This window comes from Eptatretus burgeri, chromosome 15 (genome assembly GCF_056783735.1).
Source record: "Eptatretus burgeri isolate ZD-2024b chromosome 15, Ebu_testis_v1, whole genome shotgun sequence".
NCBI lineage: Eukaryota > Metazoa > Chordata > Myxini > Myxiniformes > Myxinidae > Eptatretus > Eptatretus burgeri.
In genome coordinates, this window is record NC_140975.1 from 3,294,738 (window position 1) to 3,315,114 (window position 20,377).

The following is a 20,377-nucleotide window of genomic DNA, read 5'->3' on the forward strand; positions in this document are numbered from 1 at the left end:
CGGAAGTTATTAATATACTTACGAAATCTTTAGATTTCGTAAGTAACAAACAAACAAACAAACACACAAACAGAGGACGGAAGTCATCAATATACTTACGAAATCTTTAGATTTCGTAAGTAACAAACAGAAAGGGGTGAAAACAGTAACCTCCGATCTTCGATGGCGGAGGTTAATAAAACCTCTACATAATTTTTTTCACAAACCACAACAAAATTAGCAGCCGTATCCACTGGAACTATTATGTAGCTATCATGGAGATCCCGAATGTCTTTACGAATACTCGGCTTGTTCAACACCGGTTTAGACCGACCCAGTGAAAGCAAGCCCCGACTACTAAAAAACTTAATCCTATTATCCAGGACTTCCACAACTCTATTAAACCATGCATTATAACTGTTTACAGATAACTTAAACTTGGTGCACATTTTGTTAACAAAATTAGACATACTAGTACGTGCCCATATGTGCGTGGCCGTACGTGAAAAAAAAAAAAAAAAAACTTTCAAACCGTGCGCCAGAAACAACCACACAGGCCGTTCCTTTGCTCTCGCGTGCCTGTACATGCGTGGCCGTACGTGCGTGGCCGTACGTGCAAACCAAAAAAAAAAAAACTTTCAAACAACCACACAGGCCATTCCTTCGCTCTCGCGTGCCCATACGTGCGTGGCCGTACATGTGTGCCCGTATGTGCAAACCAAAAAAAAAAAAAAAAAACTTTCAAACTGCTTGCCAGAAACAACCACACAGGCCGTTTCTTCGCTCTCACGTGCAAACGTATTTTGCCTTTTCGTAATGTCATCACAAGGAAAAACACAGAGAAGAGAAGAGAAAAAAGAAAAAGAAAAAAAAACCGTACGTGCGTGGCCGTACATGCAAAAAAAAAAAAAACCCCCAAAAAATTCAAACAAAAACCAAGAAAAAACAAACAAAAAAAACTTTCAAACAACTACACAGGCCGTTCCTTCGCTCTCGTAAATGACGACTGGATTGGGGCAGTGTGTTTATCCTTAAATGCGCCTAAGAAATCGAGAAATTATTAGAATACAGTCAGTCATCACTATCCGGAAGTCTGTACGTTATAATCCGTAATGGGGAACGCGGCTGAGAATCTCTTCCCCATCGGCCACGCCTACGCAGCAACGTGTCTTGTCATTGTTTGGTAAATAAATGGTCATAACTTGGGAAGCACTTGTCCGATTAATATCAAACCTTGAAAAGGCACATACTCAGGTCCCCAGCAATATACCTGGCAAGTTTCAATTAGATCGGACCAGTGGTTGTCGAGAAACAGCGGACACACACACACACACACACACACACACACACACACACACACACACACACACACACACACACACACACACACACACACACACACACACACACACACACACACACACACACACACACACACACACACCTGGAATTATAGATAGATGCATATTATACATCTATGCCTGGTGTTGGCTTAATGGCTGGAGTGGTGGGCTTGGGATCCCAGAGTCCTGAGTTCAAATCCTGCTTGGCTGTTGAATTAATACCAGGTGGGGTTGACTCAGCCTGTCATCCTTCTGATGTCGGCAAAATGAGTGCCAGCTTGCTCGTATCCTGCGTCAGAGTGGTGACCCGTCCAGGATTGTGCCCAATAGCCAAGGAGACTGTTTAGGCAGCACCAACTCTTTGCACAGAGTATGGTCCCAATAGATGGATGGATTATACATATTGTCGTGGGGTAACCACGAGGGAGGGGCTGTCCCTCGTTCCTCTCTGGACTCAGCAGGAATCGCAGGCTGTCGCACACGAATAACTTTGTGTTGTGACGGGTCGCTAATCGACGGCGAATGCCAATAATATGACCACGTGACCCAGGTCCTCCATCTGATAACCGTTTACCGAGGAACACGTGATCGCCTTAATGGGGAATCACACCATCGATGCGTACTTGCGTTACTTAAGTACCTTCCGTATCAGGTGCAGCCGAGCAGAGCTGACAAGTATGCATTGGCTAAATAGCAGATTTTGGGGTACAACGACCCAGCTAAGGTGTGGACCATGCCAGACCAATGGAGGAAAAGACAAAAATGAGCTGGGTACATTTCTAACAGGTACATTTATTTAACAAAAGCGAGGAAAGTTTATTTGGCACAGTATGGGATTTACTGCGAATGCACAGCAGGGAAAGCCAGGAATTCATGGGGTGCGGCAAAAGACATCCAATATTCACAAAAGAAGACATGGTACAGAGTTATCCCAAATATTCTAAGACAATCTTAACTTATGCTATTACAGGCACCAGCGCGCACACACACACACACACACACACACACACACACACACACACACACACACACACACACACACACACACACACACACACACACACACACACACACACGAGGAAAATTAGAGCAAGTCCAGAGAGCTAAGAAGCAGTTGAGGATTAACGACCTCTCAATATCTGGTGCGGTTGGCAGAACTGTGCAACGCAAAACGCTTAGGAAAGGGAAGGAGGGAGAAATACTGAGGGTGTCTCGGGTGTGTGAGTGTAATGCAACATAGGGTGCAGCGTGGTGTAAGAGGAAGATGTGAAGTGCAGCTCAGTATACAGTTCGCTCTTGGGTTCACTCTGAAAAGAACACTCTTTTGCCCATGTCAATTGCTCTTGAGCATCCACAGTCGACGAGAGATAGATGGTAGAGAAAGGACCCTGTTGTAATAACATAATAATGTAAGTGTAAGTGGTGCTGCGGGACGCAGCTTAACTGAGCGTCGATAGAATGAGAGGAGCTCCGGCTCGTAGTTGTAACTTGTGATTGCGCGCTTGACCACGCTGACTGTGCGCTCCTCCCTCGGTGCCGACGCTTTCCCTCCTTGTGCCGTCTATTTCCCCGGCGAGGTCCGAAGTCTGGCAAGTCCGGCGAGTTATCTCTGTCCTGGCGAGTTCTCTCCCCGAGCAAGTTCTGACTGATCTCAGCTGAGTTTGCTCTTTTTATGAGCCCCGGGTGGGGAGGATCGTTATGTGACGCTGTGTGGAAAAGAGGTGGAAGTTGCTTGTAACTGTCATCCCGGTGGGGAAGGAGAGGTTTGTCCCTAACGGTCGTGTTTGTAATGAAAATGTAAACGTAAGTTGTTGCAGGTAGCCGTGTAGAGTGATTGTGGTGAGCGAGTCGCAGCGCAGTGAGCAGAATGGAGGATTGAGGTGAGACGTCAGTTGAGAATTGGTGCACAGGTTTGAATGGAAATGACATGCAGATGCAAATGAACCTCGATGTGCTCACTTGTGTCCTCCTGGTCTGCGTGCATGCTTACTTGTGTGTTTCATGTGAGAGGCAAAAGTGGAAGAAGTGCAAAGATTGAAGATTGAGAACCTAACTAAAAGAGCCTTCCCTACGCAAAGCATCTTTCCTATTTACCCACTAGACATATGTAAAGGGCTAACTAGACACGTACTATTGAAATAACTATGGTGGGATCGCTGTATGTTGTGTGCCATAACCTCGGAGGTGGTTTTCCAGAACCGCGGAAATATTATATACACACATATTATACACTAGCAAATACAACCCATCGCTTTGCTGCTGGGCATATTAAGGGGGAGTAAGAAGGAAGTGAGGGTGAGAGGAGGGGGGTAGGGTGAGTGGTGAGGGAGAAGGGGGGGTGGGAGGGAGATTGAGGTGGGGTGAGGGAGTGAGGAAGGGGGGGGTGCAGAAAGGAGAACGAGGAGGGGTGCAGAAGGGGAAGGCAGTGTGAGGGGAGGGAACGTCTGGACATAACCACCATCCAGACAAGCATGGAGATTACCACTATCCAGCCATAACCACCATCCAGATACGTGTTGTTAGAAAACCATCGTTTGGATACGTGTGGTGATGAACACTGTCCGGATATGTGCGGACATGACCACCATCCCGATGTATTTGGAGACAGAAGGAGAGACGTGGAGGGTGGAGCGCAGATGGAACAACGTGAGAGAGGGGTCGTTGGGGGGGGGGTAGTTGGCAGATAATATGTAATGCTTTGTGAACACGCACACACAATTGTCATGTGACAGGTGGAAAAAAATTTGACTCAAATTGAGAAAACATATTAATGCGGTGAACGGCTCGGAAATTGGGTGTTATCAAATGCATTTTACTTTGAAACTCACAAGAGAAACCATTTAACCTTTATAAAGCACTGCACTGAGTCATAAAATAGCCAATTGCTTTTGAAACAGCCATTCGGACAAAGGAAAATGTGTCACTCGTACGCTGTTGAGGTTAAACGTTAAAACCTCCAAGATGCGGGATGAAACTTTGCCACCACGGCACACACGTAATCAAGCATGAAGGCACACACAAACATCCATGGAGAGTCCCTAAATTACAGATCCAAATATACCCACATGTACCTCTAAAAAAACAAGGTACCATGTACCTTGTAGCAACTGCCAACTGTATATCCCGATTGGGACACCAACTGTACCGCCATCCACTGTAGGGCGCTCAGCAAGCGGCTGAAGCATTCAAGCAAGCACTCCAATGAAATGGTTGGCAAGCAATAACTATGCCTGAATTGGACATATGAAGACTTTTTAGGAATCAGAACTGATGCAAAGTTCGATTCTGGAGTTCAAATTTTGTAATTCGACTTGGTTTAAGAGATTCTCGAGGTTATGGCATGTGCGGAAATGAAATATAGGCACAAATGTTATTTTTTTTTTTTTTTTTTTTGTATACCTTGGTCGAGGCTCGTATGAGAGCTAACACACAACTCACAGCAAGGAGGCATGAGACAAGAGGGGCGGGAGTGGAAGGGACAAAACAGTGGGGAATAGACACATTAGGTGAACTGTGGAAGGGAGAGGGATGGGGATGGGACGGGGAACATGGCGAAGAGAAGATGGACATTTCAGGGACTTTCAGGAAGGAAAGTAGGAGAAATGAAGGAAGTGGGCTTGGGTGGATCAAAATTGAAGGTAATGGGGAGGATAGAAAATGAAGGTAATGGGGAGAAAAAACAAACAACAAAAAAAAAACGATCGAACACCGAGTGGAACCGGTAGGCCTCAAGCCTACGCCTAGGCCTCAAGCACAGGTAAGAACGTCGACAAAAATACTCACAAAATAGCACGATTTTTGAAACAAAACCGAACTCGCAACACACAGTAACATGTAGGTGAGAAAATTAAACAGTTAAAACGGGACAAATAACAACCGGAAACTTAGCTTTGAGAAGTCAGCAGGGAGCCCCAAAGGAGACCTCTCGCTGCTCAAAACCGGAACCGGAAGTCCCGCGTCTCCGGGTGTTTCGCGTCTCCGGGTGTCCGGGTGTTCGCGTCTCCGGGTGTTTCGCGTCTCCGGGTGTCCGGGTGTTCGCGTCTCCGGGTGTTTATTACAAGCATTGCAATACATCCAGCGATTCGTAGCTATGATCATCAGGCATTTGATAATATGAATGAGAAAAGTGGAAAAAAAAAACCAACAACAAAAAAAAGTATCGTTAAGAAATCTGTGGCCTGTTCAAGTCAAGGTTTGCTTGAGCAGGCCAAAAAAACATGGCGGCTTCAGACCCCAGCGAGGTTACCCAGGATACCCCTTATATCCCCAGAGAGCGAGGTGGAGAAGGATGGCATCTAATAAAGGATTAATTAAATAATGTCGTTAATTATCTTCAAAAGGGGTGTTTTAATTATCCCGAAACACCCAATTTTCACTCTTGCACTTCCTTGGAGTTCCCTTTAAGTATGCAAAGTTTCAGCCTGCTCGGTTTTATAGTTTTGGAGTTGTGGACACACACACACACACACACACACACACACACACACACACACACACACACACACACACACACACACACACACACACACACACACACACACACGTGGGGCAGATAACAGCAATTTTTGAGAGGAATCGTACAAATGATGATACAAGCATCAAATTTGGCACATTTGTTCTCCAGGGGATTCTAATCAAATCTGCCCGATTTGCCATTTGAAAATCCAAATTAAAAAAAAAAATTAAAAAAAACTTCAAAAAAGTCAAGATCATAAATCAATGTTGGATGCTGGCTGAGATTGGTGAATGTTTCAGAAACATCATCAAAGACGTTCCAAGTCTGCCATGCAGTTTTCTTCCCTTTACTGCGGAAGGCAGACACAACGTCACATCCAGTGAACGCATGGAAGTATGGGATCCCTCTCGCTTTCTCAGGCCCTATTGCAGAAAATACCTCATGGACTGGAATCCATCGTGCCATGGCTCCTTGGCCAAAGGCAATCCACATGTTCTCAAGACCTAGTTCCTGTAAGGATGGCAGTACAGATATTGCAATGACTAGTATGTCCGTGTCATTAGCCTTAATGATTATGGACTTGCTACCATTCGTCGTTGCATCCCTGGCGTGTACACATATTTGAGTGTCAGCTTCTTCATAACATGGAGACACAGCATCCAGTGACTACCTTGTGTTGCTAATGGCATCTTCTCCTTTTGTGCCAATGACTGTGCTTGTCGTCTGTGCTTCACACATATTTTCTGCAAGGAAGTGAAACAGCTCAGTCTTGTTGCTGTCATCTCGAAGAAAGCTTCTCCAGTTACTTGGGGTCTTACTGGTTCCTGTCACTCTTCTTCTGATTCCTTGCCCCCTTTTCGACCGTGCCTCGGACTTCAGACTTGACTTCTTGTACACATCAAACACTACGTCCACCTTCTCGTACCTGGCACCATAGGATTCCACCTTTGGGATGATGTCTTCTTTAGCAGAGTCATCAAATATCTTTGAAGTGCGTGGAGGTAGGGCGTTGATAAGTGCTGAGCCATCAATGATGACTGCATCTCCCCTTGGTTCTCTGTCTGGGATGTTCACTTGCGCTTCAAGAATTTCAGCCAGCTGCGACTTCAAAAAAAAATTTTTTTTTCTAATTTTTCAAAATTTGGATTTTCAAATGGCCAATCGGGCAGATTTGATCAGAAAGCCCTGCAGAACAGAAATGCCAAATTTGATGCTTGTATCATAATTTGCATGATTTTTCGACTGTCTACTACACTACACTGACACATTGACATTTATTGGTATAGATGACATCTTGCACATATTTTATACACGCACACATGGAGGGGGATACTTGGAGACCTGGTAGGATTCCATTCTATCTCCTGAAGCACACCCACGTGTGGAGATGGCAAGGGACACACGCGCGCGCACACGCACGCGCACGCACGCGCACGCACACACACACACACACACACACTTTTTCCTGCAAACGATGACAAACTAGCAGAACAGCTAAAACGGGTAAAATTACATTTTAAAGAGATGGATATGGAATTTGGCATGTGTATATTATAGTAACAAACATACCACACTTACCTTTGAAGCGTGAACAGGAACAATTTAAGGTGAAGAGTGTTTGCCCTTTTCAATAAATCAGTAAATTCTTGTTTGAGACTGGTGTGTACCAAAACTGTGGTTTTACAATAAAAAAAATCGAGGGTTGCAAGTGGTCACTTGGTGAAGATATCCACCTTGAAACATCTCTCCAAGTAGAAAGGCAACACAGAAGAAGAGGGGAGACTTAAAGGTGAGTTCTGATGTTAACATACCATCCTCTGCTACAGGGCGTCGGTGCTGCCGAAACAGTTTCTTGGCAATGGTTATACTGAGTGGTTTGCCATTGTCTTCTCAGCGGTACTCAATGCAGCAATTTGTTTCAGGTACCGGCAATAGCTCACCTACTCTTGGAGGACACCGTGTGATCTTTAACGTCCACTAACTAATGCTGGGAGACGGGACATCCAGTTTAACGTCCATCTGAGGAATTGCACACACCTTGATGAATCACCCTGCCTGGGATGACAGTTTATAACTGGGTCAGGATTCTAACCCAGGCTCGACAGCTTAGATGTGAGTATGCACACCTCTGGGCCAGGGGTCGGCAACCCAAATGAATAGAAGAGCCATTTGTTTCAATTTTGTGAAAAACGCAATGTCTTCAGCGCCGCAATCCATGTAACCCCTATTTCACAAATTGAATAAGAGGACAGACAGACAGACAGACACACACACTGATTTGAAATCTTCTCTAAATGTTCACTGATGTTCACAAACTTTTTTTTACATATTCTATTAACTCACACTTTACACATTGGTGTCTTTACTTCTATGTTCCTGACAGTCTAATTATCTTCTCTTCTCTTCTGGATGCCAACATGCTTATCTGCTCTACCACCTCCTTCAATACTGCCATGTCAGAGGTCTGGCTAATGCAGACGCTCTGATCTGGAAGTGCAAGACCTCTGCAAATGACCAAACGATCTCCAAATTCTTACTGCGTTCAACAGATTGTAATAATTTATACAGTACTAACTATGGTCAATTAACCATCTACAGTATAATCCCCCAAGGTTCATTCAAACAAAACCGAGACTGGTGGATGCTCGTGCGGGATGGCACAAGGTGGGAAAAACATTCCTTATAAATACTGTAATGGCTTATTACACCTCCGCAGACTCATTCTGTATTCAGGTAGTCCTTGTTCAGGTTGTCAGTGATAGGTTTTTACTACCACGATAACTTAAGAATAGCTGAAGGGAAATCAGTAAAACTTTGTACAAGTATGTATAATGCAGAGATGCCAACTTTTGGAAATCAGAATTAGGGAGGATTTTCAACCGACACCAAATTATGTGCGCCAAGCGCACATCTCGAGCGCGGAGCGCTCGACCCTTGCGCCGGGGTCCATGGCCCGCCTTAGGGCCCTGGAAGCTCTGGGGTTCTAGACGCTCTCTAGTGCCCTCTGAGCCCTATTTTGGAGCATTTAACATGTTAAGAATTCCCACTTTTTGAACAAAAAAAGGGGAAAATTGTGCACTTTTTAATGTTACATGTATGTTAATATTAGTAAGTTAGGGGACAATCAAAGATTAACAAAAAGCACAAAAGAAGCAATATTTTTCTTACCTTACTGGCTGGTACTACTGCTGCTTGCTTTTTCCATGGCAGCTTTGCTGAGTGACAGCTGTGTGGCTCTTTTAGCCCTTCTGATTATGTCTTTGCTGTATTCTCTCTGGTAGCAAGGGGTGCTATGAGCTAGTTTTTCAATTAAGAGAGCTTCCAGGGTTTTGACACTCAAATTGGGACGAAATTCAGTATGATTCTTCCGTACAAGACTGAGTGCCCGCTCACATGATGCGTTCGAATGAGGAATGACCAAGATTCCCTTCATCACTTTGCTCAAATTAGGATACTTCTTGGCACCAGTGCAGGGATCTGTGAGCTGTGAAATCCGATGCCACTGCTCATCCACTCTCACTGTCTCAGTAGCAATTGTAGCTATGGAGGCGTCTGCCTGGTAGTGAGCGAATTCACTCTCAAGACTGTCTATGTCACTATCACCGCCACTGAACAGACAGGGGAATTTCTTGATGAAAAACTCCACACAGTCAAACCCCACTTCTTGGTGTAGCTTAACATCCAGCACCTGAGCATGCTTGGCTAATTCATCACCTAGCGGCCAGGTTTTGAAGATGTAATTGCAGGCTTTCACATAATATGAGCGAACTGCACTGAAGAAACCTTGGATGTCTGACTCACTCAGAGTGAAGGTGGATTTCTTGAGACTCCTTTGTTCCCTTATATACAGTTTGGCATCGTTCCCAATCATGAGGTCCTCATCATTCTTCTGATGATTTCTGTCAGAGAAGGGTACATTTACCAGAGCAACCGATGACACCGATGGTTTCAAAAACCGTACGAAGATATCTTTCAGAAGACCATTCAATTCAGAAGACCAGAAGACCAAGATCAGGAGATGAATACAGGGTTCGTCTCTTTGGAGCAGAAGATTCCCCTTCTCAAAAAGCTTGTTAGCATATCGAAGGAAGAAACAATAGAGTTTTGTTTGTGGAGACAAGAACATCCTGTTGACACGTTTTTCTCTAGATTCCTGCACAGTGTTTGAGGAAGATGCGCTTTTAGTTGTAGAACTCGTAGTACACTTAGCCGCAGGGAGATCACACTTGCGTTTACTGCCAGCAGAAGAGGTCAGACTCGTAGTACCAGATCCAATTTTACGTTTGAGGAGAGAGCTTGAGGTAGGTGCAGCCAAGGAAGAAGACCTCTGATTCGAAGGTTTTGCTGAGCTTCTATCAAGTGATTTGGCAAAAGCAGAACTTAACTTGGGCCCTTCTTTGCCTGTAGATGGGACTATCACAGTCTTTCTCGACTCTGAAGGGATCTGCTTTGTAGATGAACGTGATGAAGGGCCGGTGATGCTACCTGCTCTCAGCATTGGTTTTGGTGCTGTCCCTGCTGTCTTCTTCGCAGCAGATACTGCAGTGGTAGTGGTGAATGCTGCTCCACTAGTGCTTGATCCTGCAGTGCCAGTACTGGCAGTAGATACAGTGCCGTCCTTCTTGCTCGTTGTTAGAGTCTTGGCTACAGTTGGTTGCATTTTTCTTCGGACTTCTTCTTTGAAGAAGAGGCGAAGTGGCTCCCACTGTTCAATCAGCCTGTCTAGGCACTGACCAAGGGACAGCCACCTTGTTGCGACATGCTTCAGAATCTTGTGTGTCGGGGCATCACAGAGTTCTTGCAGTGCTTTCACTCCTTTGACGCGTTTACTACTTTTGTCCAAGTAGTAGTAAATATCGATGAGAAAGTCATCTAATTCAATGGGGAAGGCCTGAGCCGCCTTCTTGGCCGTATTGTGCATCATATGGCAAGGGCATCCCATGATGTAGCACTCTGGATTTTGTTTGTGGATATAAGCAGCGACTCCTTTGTGCTTGCCCACCATGACAGAGGCATTATCAGCACAAAAGGAAACACAATTTCCCCACGGAATTTTCCTGTCACTGAACTCATGATCAAGCAGTTTGAAAATGTTTTCTCCAGTGGAATCTTGTTTGCACGCAGGCAAACTTAGCAAACCTTGCTTCACAATCCCAGCACTGTTGTCATAGTACGAAATCAGGACAGGATATAGCTGGGCCTCACCACTGTCATTGCTACCGTCTGTAGCTAGGCTAAATGGAGCTAGTCTAGCAATATCGGCAATAGATGAAGCAGTAACATTTGACAACTCACCAATTACACTGGTCAACAACAAATTTGTTGTCTGCATTTTTTAAGCTGATTTAGGACGAATCTGATGCGCTGAATCCAAAACTCACATTAGTTTTGTTCAATCAGGTCAAGTTTTTGAGATATGGCCACATGTCGTTTTTTACATATTTGTTCACATGTACGCATGTGTGGAGCATTTTAGAAGAAGTTGGTGGGGGTAAAATGTCATGTCAAATAATTGTTTTGATTGGAAATAATTATTTTAATGACAAGAAGTATTCAGGTACGATAGTTCTAGGTGATTATGTCGAAAAGGGATCAGTTTGAAGTCATAAAACCTCAAAATCTTCCAAAAATTGGTGAGGCAAAGCAAAATGTTCGTGGATCAAAACTAAAGTTAATGGGGCAGATTTTGTAATAATGTGATACAAAAAAGTTGTATTTCTTGAAATAACGAACTCTGAAGAATGTACAATACCTACATGCGCCAATTTATGACATGCGCTTCTGCTCAAGCTTGGAGTGCCACAGTACGAACCCAAAGATTGGAGACTGTTCATTGACAGCAGCAAGCGATCACTGAAATGTGTTCTGCTACACAACGGCAACCAGTTTGCCTCTGTACCCATTGCTCACTCGACTACACTGAAGGAGAAGTATGAAGCGGTGAAGTACGTGCTGGAGAAAATTGGTTATGATCAGCATAAGTGGTTTATTTGTGTTGACCTGAAGATGGTGAACTTTTTGTTGGGACAACAGTCTGACTTCACCAAGTACCCATGTTTTCTGTGCATGTGGGATAGTAGGGACCGTGCTCAGCATTACACGAAGAAGGACTGGCCTGTGCGGGAGGAATTGGTGCCATGCAAAGAAAGAAACGTCATCAACGACCCTCTGGTGGACAGAGACAGAATACTCTTCCCACCGCTGCACATCAAGCTCGGCTTAATCAAGCAGTTCACCAATAGCTCTGGACAAAGATGGTGACTGCTTCACTTACTTGTGCCAGGCTTTTCCAGGATTGACCATGGAGAAGTTGAAAGCTGGCATCTTTGATGGTTCTCAGATCCGTCAGCTCATCAGAGATCCAGAGTTCAAAAACTCAATGAACGAAGTGGAACTGGAAGCGTGGAATACATTTGTTTTGGTAGTGAAGAACTTTCTTGGCAACAATAAGGCCAGAAACTACGCAGAACTTGTCAACAACATGCTGACTGCTTTCAGAAACCTGGGCTGCAACATGAGCATCAAGATGCACTACCTATTTTCACATATGAACCGGTTTCCTGAGAACCTGGGTTCAATGAGTGACGAGCAGGGGGAGAGATTCCATCAGGACATGAACGAGATGGAGACCAGGTATCAGGGTCGCTGGGACGCAGTCATGATGGCTGACTACTGTTGGAATCTGAAGAGAGACCTCCCTGCCGCTGAACATTCCAGGAGTTCGAAGAAACGGAAGTTCAAGCCCTGAAGTTTGAACAGTGGTGACGCAACATGCAATTTACTTGTACTTACCTTTATCAATGCCCACCATTCAGATGACAGTAATCGATGTTTCTATCATGTAATCAATAAATGTTGTTGGCAAAACGATTTTTTTTCTTAAAAACATGTTTAGGATGATATGTGTTGACAAAAATCAGCTGATAATGCCACAAAAATGTAATTGATTTTGTCACAAGATCTGATTTTTTTCAAATCAACTTAGCACAAAAACCTGACCTGATGGAGAGAAACGGATGCCATTTCCTGATTCAGCAGTGCCAGAATACCCTAATTCACTTGTAGAAATCTAGACAACATTCAGAAAGTAAAAAATTGTTGACCAGTGTTCTTTTTTCTTCTTTGTTCTTGTTCTTTTTTTTTTGTTCTTTTTATTTTTATTTTTTTCTTGCTTTTTGTTCTTGTTTTTTTTTTTTTTTTTTGTTCTTGCACATCTTGCACATCTTGCAAGTTTTTGTTCTTGCACATCCATACTTTGAAGCAACTTTTGAATCTGGAAACATCTTTTGAAATAGAGGTCCAGCATGATCTGAGACTGATATGGGCAAGTTATGTTCCACAATAAATCCACTAAAGAGAAGTTCCGCTCGGGTAACATCCTCTTCCTCGCTTGTCCCTTGTTTGGTGAAATAATTCAGAAGTGTACCGGTACTCGTGCTCGAAGATCTCTCCTTTGCAATGTCTGTGTGCCGTTTGCTTCCAACGTGCTTCCGAATATCATCGCGACCTCCGTGCTCAACTGAAATATCAACGCTGCATACTGTACAATACGCATGATGAATTCCTCTTTCAGACTTTCGAATACACGGGTATTGGAGACTGTATTCGGTCTTGTACTTCTGAGACCATTTCTTGGTCTTCGTAAGCTTCTTTTCTGCCATTTCGTAATCAACATCGAGGGCTTGAAGCATCGGTAACTTCGAAGTCGATGTTCCACAGCTGCAGCGCGACTCGTAGAACTCTAGCGGCTGTTAAACACCGCACGGTGGTCGCGACCGCCGGGCTGGTACGGGGCCCAGCTGCATGCAGTGAGCGTATCGCATGCATATACACTGTGCACACATACCGCATGCACTGTATTGCACACATACCGCATGCACTAAATCTCAGTGCATGATCGCCTAAGCGAGATCCAGACCCAATGTTTCGCTGCTCCTCATTTGAATTTGCATTTTTTTACGTACAATTTGGTAGCAGCGAACGTTATGGAGTTACCACATGCTATACGTAGCAGACGATGCTTTTCATTCAATTCTCATACTAGTACATTCTGATTAGTGAACAGTGCAAAAATATCAAAATTTCGGGAGGATAAGGATAGTGATCGTAAGGGCGGGAGTTTGGGTGAATTTTCGGAAGCCTCCCGATGAAATCGGGAGGGTTGGCATTGCTGATAATGATGCAAAGATGAACAGACTATATTTTGGGGTCAAGAGGTCATAGGTCTGAGGTCACATAACGTTAGGTAAAAAAAAAAAATCAAATCTGTTACCATGCTAACTTGTGAACCAGTGATGGGACGTCAGCAAAATTTGGTATAAGTATATATTTTGACACAAACATAAACTGATTAAATTTTGGCATCAAGAGGTCAAAGGTCAGATTTCATGTTCAAACAACCTTGGTTTGATTTAAATCAAACTTGGTTCAAGTATGTATAATGTAATAATGTGGGCATTGGCATATCGGTGGATGTCGCGACGTCGAAGATTGCCGTTCTAGTTTGAAATGAATACTGGGGATTTGGAAAGACAACACATTACAAATAAACAGGACAAATTGTGTGGTGAGCAAACACAAATAGGGTAGATTGGAGCACACAAACTTGTGTACACAAATGGAATAAAACCCCACAAATGGTGCTGAAATACCAGAATTATATCACCTCCGTTTTAGTGTTGCACCCTATGCCCTCTCTTGGCTCTGTCCCTCCCAGGTTTCTGCAGGGTGCACATGGTCTGCCAGTGACCCTCTTCTTGTTAAACTCCTAAAATCTAGGCTCACTGCTCACCTTCACCCATTTGGTCCTCTTTTCTCTCACCTGTGGAACCAACTTCTCCAGTCTGTTCAGTCACATTCTTCCTTCTCAGGCTTCAAGATGGTTGTTCACCACTACCTGAGGTCATCCCCAATCTATGCTCATGATCTCTTATGGCCCAAATGACCAAATTTCCAAGCCCTTCTTTTTTCCAGGTGACCCCCTCCCCCCCTTCCCTCACCTTTGTTTGTTTGTTAATGGTCGGTTGGTTTGTTCCTTTTCCATTTCATCTCCACCTCCCCCTTCTTCTTGCTGTGTTTGGTACACATTGTGTGCAGCTTGTTCACCCCATGTGTCCTCTTGATCTCACTCCTACTCTGCTGTTTGTGTTTCTCACTTTTCATTTTGTTCCCTTCCATTCTGCTCCAGCTCTTCCATGAGCCTCAGTTTTGTATACAAAAAGAAAACTGTAACAAAGGGGCAGGAGGGGACTTAAGCAGGCACTATCTCTCTTGGCGCACCGCAGTAGTGTGGTCATGCAGGCGGGTATCGTACAGAGCTGGTGCGGCACAAAGTGTTGGGATTGTGACTACTGTAGGAGATGGGGATGAGAAGATGCCTTCATAGTTTCTCAAACCATCCATGTCGGCGACCAGACAGAGAGTGAGCTGAAATGTGATCTCAAACCATTCTGTTGTCCACGGTCTCATCGCTCATGATACGCACGTGTAGATGCGGATTCCCCCCCCCCCCCTTTGGACCCGCCTTCAACACACGTCCTGCAATTGGCTGCTCACTGTCAGTTTGTGGGTTCTGATTTCAGGTCATTCCACCCCTCTCCAGGGCTCCACAACTTCCTCTTCTATCCTAGCCCACAGTCCTTTGCCAAACGGCCAATGATGTTTCTATTTAAACTGTGAAATGCTTTACATATGCCTTTGTATGTACCCTCAAGTCCTTCACCTGGCCTCACTTGTACAGAAGGTCTTGTGCAGTACTCCTCACCCAATTTGCTCTCAGTTTACAATCACCGCCTTTCTCGGTGCATATATTACATACCACTCATCTCTGACAGATCCCTAATACAGGTGTAATTCCAACCTGCTCGAGCACACGGACCAAGCTATTCTTAGCGTATTCTAACTGAGGATCCTCCCCGTCCCACCTTTTCACATAACAACTCTCAAATGTTTATCTGCTCCCAAAGTCTAATCTTCTTTCACCACCTCTAAGACAGGCACCAAATAAACAAATAATGCTAGCAGATGGCACACCGAGCTTAATGTTAATGAGAGGATCAGCGCAACCTGTGATGCAACATTCTCCCCGTGAAGCACCAATCAGACAGTTGATAGTCAGGTCGGGAATCAAACAACTTAAAGGTAACTGTGTAACTGCATCCAGGTTGTCTGCACGGTTGCTTAAAGGTAACTACCTCTGTTCCATCTTCACACCTGCACGAGCACACACACCTTATTTTGTGTACATAATTAGATATTGAGAAATACAAGAAAAATTTCCTATTTCTTGGACAGGATTGGATTTCTTTCCTGCTTACAGGCAGTCGATTCACTTTGTTTCCTTATTCTCCAAGATGGCGGATTGCAAATGTGCTGACGTCACACGCACACCTATTAAAGGGGGAGTTATGAAACATTATCAAAACATCTTATTTGTTAATTATGCTTGTTAAGGCTGCGCCATTGCTGCTGACAAGATGGCCAAAATAACCAGGTGCACTGGACAATGCACAGAGCACAATGTGTAAGTGGTGCTCACAGAATTTGCCGGTAATCGGATGTATTTTCCTGTTTATTGTTGCCAAAGCTCTGAATTATTATTCTATCCTTTCACGACGCACAAAGATTTTACTGAAAATTGATAATGAGAAAAACTGGATTCGATCGATCAGGGTTGGGAGCCGCGCACAAGTCCTTAAAGAGCCGGATGCGGCTCCGGAGTCACAGGTTGTCAACCTCGGCTCAAGGCCATCCTACCATCCAAAAAGTGTTTATTTTATTTGTCTCAGCAGGAAAAACAGATAACTCTGTATGAGGTGGTTAATCAGAATGTGTAACTTCTCCTCAATGCATGCACTACCCCTTTAACTCAAATCGCAATCTGTGAATGCCTTTCAGCTTCAACTCTCAGGCACCTTGAAACACCAGGTGCTGGCAAGTGAGACCAAGCAGGAAGTGAAGCGATCATGGGTGACCCACAAAAGGACTGGTTCTTTTACTTCTGTGACATCCCTTTCATGCATCAGGTTTACAACACGAAAGGACTTGGAGAAAGTGGAAGACTTTGAAGTGATGGATGATGATGTATTCATTGCAACATATCCGAAGTCTGGTATGTTACTGTATCACAGGATTAGTTATCATGCCATCGATTAGAGAATGCAAGAGAGAAAGATGGGAAAGGGAAGATGGAAGGAGGGGAGAGAAGGAGATGAAGGTGAAGAGAGATTGGGGGGGGGGGATGAGATGAGCGAGTCAGGAGAGAGACAGAGAGGGGGGAGGGGGTATCTGAATGGGGAGATAAAAAATATTAACATCAACTGACTGAAGACATGGGACATCACAGGGTCGGTATATGATACTTTGTACGAAGTCGAGGGATGTGGAACAGCTGGAGGATAGAACAGAACATCTCGAACCCAGAATAGTCATAAGTGAGTTAAAGCACAAACATCAGGGTTGAGGGATACCCCACTTGCTTTGTTAAATGCAGAGAATTTAAGTTGAATGAAGTTTAAATATATTGTGTTTTAAAAACATACTTGGACATCTTTTGAACCTGGATGAAACTCATTAATTAAACTGACTGAAGACCTGGGGAACCTCAGGGACAACCTGGATGCAGGTCCTCCTGAGTCTGGTGTATGCTGAAGGAGACGAGTCTCAGGTGAAAGATATCAATAACTTTGATCGTGCACCATGGTTAGAGGCCATGATGAATGATGTGCTGAACAGGAAGCGGCCCAGACTTATCAGCAGCCATCTTCCCTTCAATCTTCAACCCCGCATGCTCCGAGAGGGAAAGGGGAAAGTGAGTCCGGGGATGGATGATTACCATAAAGTATTGTAATTTATGTTCATAGTCACCTGTGTGGGGTTAAACCACCATTCACTTTCTCCCACAGGTCATCCATGTACTTCGCAATCCGAAGGACACTTTGGTTTCCTTTTTCCATTTGCATCATATCAACAAATTACTCGAAACTCCAATGAGTTTCCAAACCTTCACAGATTCGTTCATTAATGGAAAAGGTTCGTTTCAAATGGATTTTATTACCCCGCATATGTGAAGCGAAAAGCGAGGTTAAGCAATTGGTTCACGTCTGTCTGTCTGTCTGTCTGTCCGTCCACAAATGCCCGTTGATGATCAACGAACAACCTAATTTCAATTGAATGTTTTATATTGATCATTAATTGGAAAACGAACCTGTAGTTTAACATTACTTCATCTCAGAATCTGTCTGATCACACATGTACAGAGAGGAATGAGATCATTATTTTTCTCTGCCTGTCTGACAGTGAAACAAAACTGAAAAATCATTCCAAACAGAAAAATTACTGTTTTTGAAGACCTCACAAAGGACACAAACAACAGGTACGGATAACTAAGGTAACGTGCTAAATAAGGTCAGGTCAGGTATGGGAGCATGTGCCAGAACAGCGCGTCGCTGCGTCCACTTTCCGCCGGTACTCCAGGGGCCTCCGTCTGGCCATCCCCCAGGCAGATGCCAGGCCCATCCCCATCTCCTTGAGATGATGGTCAACCTGCTGTAACCATGAGGCACGTGGTCGGCCCACTGGCCTCCTCCACTCATGAGACTCCCCCGCTGAGAGAATCTGGTGAGCAGGATCAGCGTCAGGAAAACGAGCCACATGTCCATACAGCCGCAGCTGACGCTCACGGACTATGCAGGTAACAAATCTCATCCGAGTCTCTCTCAGCAACCGCTCGTTGGACACAAAATCCGACCAGCGATAGCCAAGGATTCTCCGAAGAGACCTGGTACCAAAGGAATTAAGTCTCCGTCTCAGATCCTTGGTCAAAGTCCAAGTCTCGCACCCATAGAGCAAGACTGGAAGTACCAAGGACCTGAAGACTCGGACTTTCGTCCTCCCGCACAGGTACCGGCAACGCCACACCCCATGATCCAGTGAATCCATGACTCCCCAGGCCCGACCCAGACGTCTATTGACCTCCGGCTCACAACCTGCGGAGACATGAATATCACTGCCAAGGTAAGTGAATCTATCCACGACCTCAACATCCTCACCACAAACAGACACAGACAGGACAGCAGCATCCAAGATGTCACCGAAAGCCTGGATCTTTGTTTTGACCCAAGAAATCCGTAATCCCAACGGCTCCGACTCCTCATTCAGTACCTCGAGGGCCCCCAAGAGGATGTCTAAAGTCTCCGCAAAGATGACTGCATCATCTGCAAAATCAAGGTCCGAGATCTTGACATTGCCAAACGATGCACCGCAACTTGATCTCTCCGACATCCTCCCAAAAATCCAGTCCATACAAGTGCTGAAAAGTGTGGGGGCAAGTACACATCCCTGACGAACTCCAGTAACAACTGGAAATAAGTCAGAGGCGGTACCACCACACTTCACAGCACTCTCAGTACCAGAGTAGAGTTCAGACATCAGATCGATCAGTTTCGGTGGCACCCCACGAAGACCAAGAATCCTCCAGAGGACATCCCGATTCACTGAATCGAACGCTTTACAGAGATCAACATAGGCTGCAAGCAGCCCCTGCCGAAACTCTCGTCTGCGTTCGGTGAGGACACGAAGTGCAAGGATACGGTCAATCGTTGACCTCTTTGGTGTAAAGCCTGACTGCTCTGGACGCTGGTGCTCAAGCAGATGGTGGCGAACCCTATCAAGAATTATCCGAGCAAAGACCTTGCCCGGCACTGAGAGCAGCGTCACCCCTCGGTAGTTGTTGCAGTCTTGGCGATCACCCTTCCCTTTCCAGAGAGGGACAACAAGGCCCCTCTTCCAGTCAGTTGGGATGATGCCTGTGTTCCAGGCAGAGCACAAAACTGCATGCAACGACGCGAGTGCAGCATTTCCACCAGCCTTGAGAAGTTCGGCATGGATGCCACAGATCCCTGGAGCTTTGCCCCGTTTCAACTGGTTCACCGCAGCCCGTGTTTCCACAAGCGATGGTGGACCACAGTTGATTCGAGGGTCAGCAACAGGGATTGTAACACCCTTGACGTCCAACTCGACAGCTGGGGGATCAGCCTGGTACAACCGCTCGAAGTAACCGGCCCAGCGGGCCTTCACTTCAGACTCCTCTGTCAAGAGCCTACCACTCTCTGCTCGAACTGCAATGCTCCGAGGGATGGGCTTGGATGAACGTAATGCGCGAATTCCCCTGTAAGCGGGACGAGAATCACCTGTCCACAGGTGATGCTCTACCCCCTCACAGATTCCTCGCACATAGGCCTCCTTGTCCACCCTCAGTGCACGTACAGTTTTACGCCTCAGCTCCCTGAACAGCTCGGCTCTGCCATTCAGCCTGGCCCTGCGACTCTGGTCAATGGTATCCAGTGTCCCTTGAGAGACAAAATTCTTCTTTGCCCTGCGGTGAACTCCAAGGCATCCACCGGCAACATCAAGGACGGTGGTCTTGAAGGTGTTCCACAACTCTTCAGGACCCCCAAAGCACCCAGACCCCCAAGTGTCCACTCAGCCTGTTCGCAAACTCCTCAGCTACTCTCTCATCCCTGAGCTTGGCAACATCCAGCCTAGGCTGGGATGGTACCATTCTCCAGGATTTAAGGTGCAGCTTTAGAGTTGCTACAAC

The 20,377-nt window shown here is 45.2% G+C and overlaps 1 protein-coding gene across 2 annotated transcripts in view; it reads left to right on the forward strand.

The window, feature by feature from the left end:
- Window positions 1-7,369: 7,369 nt before the first annotated feature.
- LOC147011332 (amine sulfotransferase-like) overlaps window positions 7,370-20,377 on the forward strand; it is a 43,569-nt gene continuing 30,561 nt past the window's right edge. For both annotated transcript variants that reach the window (XM_085857182.1, XM_085857183.1), the window contains exons 1-5: window positions 7,370-7,567; window positions 7,701-7,890; window positions 16,675-16,888; window positions 17,385-17,587; window positions 17,682-17,808. In XM_085857182.1, coding sequence (XP_085713308.1) covers window positions 16,849-16,888; window positions 17,385-17,587; window positions 17,682-17,808 — 370 coding nt within the window. In that variant the 5' untranslated portion in view covers window positions 7,370-7,567; window positions 7,701-7,890; window positions 16,675-16,848. The remainder of the gene's footprint in view (window positions 7,568-7,700; window positions 7,891-16,674; window positions 16,889-17,384; window positions 17,588-17,681; window positions 17,809-20,377) is intronic.